The 6,546-nt window shown below is 46.0% G+C and overlaps 1 protein-coding gene across 1 annotated transcript; it reads right to left on the minus strand.

Annotated features, from left to right (window-relative positions):
- Window positions 1-489: 489 nt before the first annotated feature.
- On the minus strand, window positions 490-4,697 carry LOC114046827 (solute carrier family 52, riboflavin transporter, member 3-like). Its single transcript, XM_027867360.1, has 3 exons — window positions 3,637-4,697; window positions 977-1,100; window positions 490-702 (listed from the first exon to the last, which is right to left on the minus strand). Exons 1-3 carry the CDS (start codon window positions 4,695-4,697, stop codon window positions 490-492), a joined length of 1,398 nt encoding a protein of 465 aa, XP_027723161.1.
- Between the last annotated feature and the right edge of the window lie 1,849 nt (window positions 4,698-6,546).

Consider the following 6,546-nt stretch of genomic DNA (forward strand, 5'->3'; position numbering starts at 1 on the left):
ATACATTGACTAATTTTAAATACAAAAATGTGAGGTAATGAATAGAAATCTAAACTTGGGAAATCCTAGGTTTAAGTCTTGTCTATATCACATACTGGGTGAATGACCCTGGGTAAGTCACTTAACCTGTTAATAGTAGGCTACCCCCCAAGCAACTTAGACTGTGGGCTAGCCTACTTTCCCCCAGAGGTAGAGAATGCACCCAAATGCCAAAAACAGTGATTTCTAAAAACACTGACCAAAGTCCTGACTACCTAATAGTGAATTTTGTGGCTGTGATTCTTGGAGATGGGAGTAGAGTCTTCCCTGATGGCTCAAATTGTGGAAGCTTTAACATTGCTGGGGGGAGGACAGGGTAGGGAATGCAAAGTTGGGAATGTCTGTGTCAATGTCTGAGCAAAACTTGGATGGAGATGAGATTGGCTCTCCAAGGCTTTGGCCCTCCTGGCCCAGTGAAATTCAGTCCAGAAAAGTTGTGCTAGGGCAGGCTCAGATGGTACACTGCTGGCTGCTTCCATTGGAGGACTTAAAAAGGTGTAACACATTGACAAGAGGAAACATGAGTATCGCCCCAAATGCAGAGCCCAGCTGAATTGCTGCACCACACCACAGGAGGGCGCTCTGGCTCACCTTGCGCAGGTGCACCCCAGTCATCACCTTGACATAGCTCAGGATCCCACCATAAAGCACCCAAGAGATAACCTGAAGACACAAAAGGAGACATACCCTTTCCCTTCAGAAAGGATCTTCCATGGCAAAAAGAACCCTATGGACCTGACCTCCCAGTATAATTGGAGCCCCAGTAGCAAGCTGTTTTCCCTTCAGCATCAAGGAGGCTACCGGAGATGACTTCCCCACCCCAAAATCAAACAGATGGTTTGATACTCAGTTCTAGAAGGAACTCAGTTCTAGAAAGGGGAAAGAAAAGAAGGGAGGATGGAAGAGGAGAGTTGAGAGAGGGGCAGCAGTTACTTACGATGATGGCTTCTCCCCAGCGGGAGCCCTTCAGCAGAGGGCAGGGACTCAGGACAGCCATGGCCAAGTTGTAGGCTCCAAAACCGGTGCCCACCACTGTGGTAACCCCCAGCCAAAAGAGAGACCTGGGGAGGGAAGCAAAAAGTGTCCCCAGCTCAGACTTTTCACTGTCAGAAGGTACCCTTCTCTTCCCTCCCATATCCACACCTCCAAAGTAAACTTCTAAGGGGAAGACTTTATCTGATCCAAATATGATCAATCACCTGCCAGCAGCCATGGAAGAGTGTGATAGGCCTGGGGACCTGGGGGACTATCGCTGTCTCTGCTTTGTAATCTCTTGGGGAAGTCCCTTCTCCTTTCTAAGCTTCAGTTTCCTTATCTATAACATGACAGTGTTTGACTAGGGTATCTTCCAACACTAACACAGTTGATACAGAGCAGTCCTTAAACCCAGGTAAGACCGGGTTCAAGTCCTGCCTCTGACAAACCAACTGTCTGACCTTTGGCAAGTTCACTAACCAACTAGAGTCTAGGCAATTTCCTAAGACTGGAAGGGAAGGTGGCAAACTGTATTCTTAGAGGAAGTTTCCTCACCTGGGAATTCCCGACACAAACCGAGTTACAGATCCAGCTCCTATGCATATCCAACATTTTATGTTCTAAAGTCCTTCCAAGCTCTAATTTTTCATGACATTCATTTGAACTTGTTTGTGTTAACATTGTAAATGTTCTTTTCCTGTATGTGAACACTGTCTCAGTCAAGAACCTGTAATGTCCTGGAGGGGAGGGACAGTGCCTTCCATGTCTTTGTTTTCCTAAGGCCCATAACCCCTAACAGGGCTCTGCACACAAGGGAAACTCAATTCGGGTGGCAGCCACAAACCCATTGGTGAACACAGGCCCATGTGACCAGCAAGAGCCTTCAGGATTCTGGTTTTCCAAGGAGTAGCTGCCACTCCTCCAATAATCAAGGTGAGAGGTGACACTCAATTGGGAACCTAGAATCCAAACAAACCCAGCAGCTAAACTCATCCAAGGCCCCCATCACTTCTTCCAACCATCATCAATCCTGCTCCCACTCACAGATGGGAAGATCAAAAAAATTAACAGTCAAGGTATTTTTAGAAGTGTCAGGATTTCTCTGGCTGGGAGGGACTAATTCAGTGGTGACTGGGATGAGTAGGGCAAGAATCCAGCCTTGCCACAGGCTAGACCATTGAGGCCTAGCCTGGGCCCATGGACAGAAATTCTTAGAGTCTGTTCTGGAAAGGACCTTAGAACATAGAATATTCTAGGTAGACAGGACCTTAAAATTTAGTGCGGTCCAGTAAAGAGATTCACTGACTTCAGAGTCAGAGGATCCAGATTCAAATTCTACTTCTTGATAGGTAGTATCTCTTCATATAAGAAAACTTCCTTCCAAGCTCAGCTCTGGCTTTTATCCTCTCAAGTCCTTTTAGTAATCTCCTTCATTTGATTGTGAGTTTCTTGAGGGTAGGAACTGTCTTTCGCCTTTTTTTGGTATTTCTATCACTTAGCATAGAACCTGGTACTTAATAAATGTTTATTGACTGACAAGTATGTTCTTCCTCTTAAATTTATCTTTTATCTTTGTTGTTTAGTAACTTCAGTTGTGTCTGACTCTTTGTGACCCAATTTGAGGTTTTCTTGGCAAAGATACTGGAGTGGTTTTCCATTTCCTTCTCCAGCTCATCTTACAGATAAAGAAACTGAGGCAGAAAGGGTTAGATGACTTGCCCAGGGTCACATAGCTAGTAAAATGCCTGAGTAAATGTCTGTAAATCTGAACTCAGGTCTTTCTGGCTCTATCTACTGTACCACCTAACTTCCATCTTTTATCTTTACTTATCTATTTATGTTAAAAGTCCTCCTGGAATATAAACTGGGTAATTTACTTAATCTCCCAGTACCTCAATTTCTTTATCTGTAAAAATAAGGGAGTTGCTTACTAGCTGTGTGACTCTGGGCAAGTCACTTAACCCCAATTGCCTCACCCAAAAAAAAAAAAAAAAACAAATGAGGGAGTTGGACTAGATCAGGAGTTCTTAGGGCTTTTTGAGAGGAGCCTTTTGACAGCCTGGTAAAGTTTATGGAGTTTACGGACCCCTTCTCAGAATATTTTTGAGCGCATAAAATAAAATGCAAAGGATTACAAAGGAAATCAATTATATTGAGATGTTATCAAAATATTAAATAAAACAATTTCACACATGCCAACTTAAGAATCCTTAGACTAGGGGCAGCTAGGTAGTGCAGTGGATAGAGCACTGGCCTTGGAGTCAGGAGGACCTGAGTTCAAATCTGGCCTCAGACCAAACACTTTTGAGGAAACTGAGGCAAATGGAGGTTAAGCAACTTGCCCAGGATCACACAGCTAGTAAGTGTCTGAGACTGGATTTGAAGTCAGGATTTCCTGACTCCCGGCATTACCCAGCTGCCCAAGATGATGGTAGAACTGGGGTTAGAACCCTAAGGTCCTTATTTCCTGGTCCAGTTTTCTAACTACTCCATTATTCTGCCTTTTGGGGGGGGGCAGTTCCTCAATTACCCTCTCCTTTTCCTGTCTCTAACTCTTATTTATCTTTTTCTCCCTGACTCCCTCCAATTGAGAGAAAACTTCAAGGGGCCAGAGTTACTCACATTTCTGGTAGGAACATAGACAGGAGGCAAATCAGGGGGTGGGTTATAGCACCAAGCACTGAAGACAGGTGGTAAGCCTTAGAACCATAGGGCAGGCAGGAGTAGGTATGAACAGAAGGGAGGATTCCATTGGTAAGGGCATTCACAAAAACCACCACAGCATAGATGAAGGCTAATTGGGCCCGTGACCACACAGAGGCCCTATTCTCCTCAGGCAGGGTCAGTGATGAGCAGCTGTCTCTATTGCTGCTGTCAGCTGAGGCATCTTGGAGATTGAAGGATCTCAGAGTCACCTGGTTGACTGGGCAGTCCTCAGTAGAGTGTTCCCATCGCTTAGAGAGACGTGTCAGGCCAAAAAAGGCAGCCAGGCAGCTGGCCATCATGACGGACAACAGGAGAAAGTAGACAAAGGGGGAGAAATTGGCTGAGAGGTGACAATTCTCTGGCTGAGGTGCTCTAGAAATGAGGTCAGGGCTTATGGTCATGTTCAGTACCCCAGGGATGAAGGATACTTTAGTGACTTTAGGTGGCACAGTGGTTATGGAGCCATTGGTGACATGGGCACAAGTTTTGGTCCCTGTGCCCTGGACCAAAGCCACCAGAGCAGGAAGGAGACCACTCAACCCTTCCCCAACAAAAAGGGTGTTAAGGTACTGGGCTGGCAGGCGGGCCATGAAAGGCAGGAAAGTGACAGAGGAGGTACAGTCCACTAAGGCCAGGATGAAGGTGAGGACCAGGAAAGCTGTGCTATGCGGAACACCAGCCACCACTGAAGTCTTCTCCCACAGGAAAGCGAAGAGGAAGCAGGCAGTTGTGCCCAGGGCCAGCACAACATAGATGACCGGGACCTCAGAGAGGTAGCCAGGCCTGAATCGGTGGAGAAGGATGATGAAGAGTGGCCCCACATTGGCTAGCTGGATGATGACTGTGATGTAGGAGGGTAGATTCCAACCCTCGGGTAGTTTTGATACCAGCTGAGGCAACTCTACCCATAGTCCATTGATGGCCACCCAGGAGCCAGAGCCAAAGATGCAGATTAATAGATGGGTGAGCAGAGACATGGGTCACTTTGTCTGAGCTCCCTGGTGACTTTTAGGAGTGTCTAGGGAGTCACCTATTGAAGGGAGAAGAAAATTATACAATTTACTGCATTTACCCACAAAGTTTTTGTACCTTGTCCCCACATTTTAGCAGCCAATCTCAAGGGAGAATATTATGATAAATTGTTCCCTCATCATTGGCATAAATATATTCCACTCTCCTCCCTCTCTCCCCCACAAGGCTTAGTGAGAGCAGATGAAGAGATGTGAACAGCATAGAATCACGTGTCAGAGCTGGAAAGGAACGTAGAACAAAGAATGTTCGAGCTAGGAAGGACCTGGTCCAATCTGTTCTTTGAACAGACAAGGAAACTGAGGCTTAGAGAAGGGAAGAGGTTGGTCAGGAGACAGAAGCTTGACAATGGATTACAAAAATGAGCTCTACCCCTGAGGGGCTGAGGGAAGTGGGAGGAATGCAGACAAGTAGAGACTAGAAAGGGTATGTTGGGACGGGAAGCAGGAGGAGGGCAGCTCAAAAGTTGTTGAGAGATAAATGTCTGGCGGTAGTGGGGAAATACACTTGTATATGAATGAGGAGGTGGGGTGGGGCAGGGGAGAACCGAGATTGCTAGCAGCGCATTTTGGCTTGAAGTGGAGGTTTTGTTTGGGGAATTGGCCAGAAAGGACCTTGTTTCCTGAATGTCCAAAGAGAACCAAAAGAGATATAAATATAGAATGAAAAAAGGACAGACAGTGAGTGAGAAAGAGCCAGAGGGCCTGAGAGTTAGACAGAGGGAGAGACAGCAGAAGAAGCGAAGAAAGTAGATGGGCGAGAAAGTAGATGGGAGAGAAAGAAGAGTGAATGAGTAAGAGATAGGGAGAGATAAAGAAAGAGGCAGGGAGAGAAGAACTGAGAAACAGAAAGAGATACAGAGCTCAGTGAAGGGAGAGAACAAAAAGGAAAGAGACAAAACAAATCAAGAGCTTGGTGTTGGATGTGAGAGTCAAACAGGGAAAATGTTTCTTGAATAAGGGAACTGATAATACGTAGCTTGGTTTCCAGCCACAGGCAGAACATCTCCCTCTACCACTCCCTGCCACACTCTCCACACCCAGCTCCACCCACGGGCACCTTCCTTAGCCCCTAGGCCTCCCTCCTGGACCAGCCAGAACTGGGAGAGGGAAACTGGGCTGAGAGGGGACTGGCCTTGGAGGGGTCAGGTGGTAGCCAAGCAGCTACTGCATCTGTAATAAGTAATACTTTCCCAGCCCTCGTTTGAGTCTTAAATTAGAGCAGGCTAGGGCAGGGATTAAATTCATTTTAGATTTTTGGTCAGGCACTGCATCATGTGGAAACTCTCTACCACTGCAGATAGACAACTCATTTAGAGAAATTTCTCGAAGTCCTTGGGGGTCCTGACTCCCTTCTACTAGTATTCTATACAATTAAAGGACATAAAAATTACATAGAAGGACCTTTAATGATCCTCTGCTCCAACAACTTTATTTTACAGTTAAAGAAACAGGCCCAGAGAAGCAATCTAGTAAGTTACAGAACCAGAATTTGAATCCAAGTTTTCTGATCTGCTCTTTCACTGTACCAGTCATTCCTCACTCTATCCAATATACTTATGGGTTTGAAAAATGGATCTTCCCATCCTCCAAAGGGCTGGGACACTGAGGCTGAACAGATGACAGGCAGGTACCTAGCCACCTCCCCTGCACCTCCCATGGGAACAAAGGGATCCCTCCCGCACATTAGATGTTATAAATTAGGCAGACATCAACACTGAACATAATCCTGGAGTGAGGCTCAGAGTGGCTTTAGCTGCCTCATCCCTTCTTATAAGTTAGAACTCTCTGTGTATCT

The sequence above is a fragment of the Vombatus ursinus genome, unplaced genomic scaffold (genome assembly GCF_900497805.2).
Source record: "Vombatus ursinus unplaced genomic scaffold, bare-nosed wombat genome assembly UNPS02014786.1, whole genome shotgun sequence".
Classification (NCBI taxonomy): Eukaryota; Metazoa; Chordata; class Mammalia; order Diprotodontia; family Vombatidae; genus Vombatus; species Vombatus ursinus.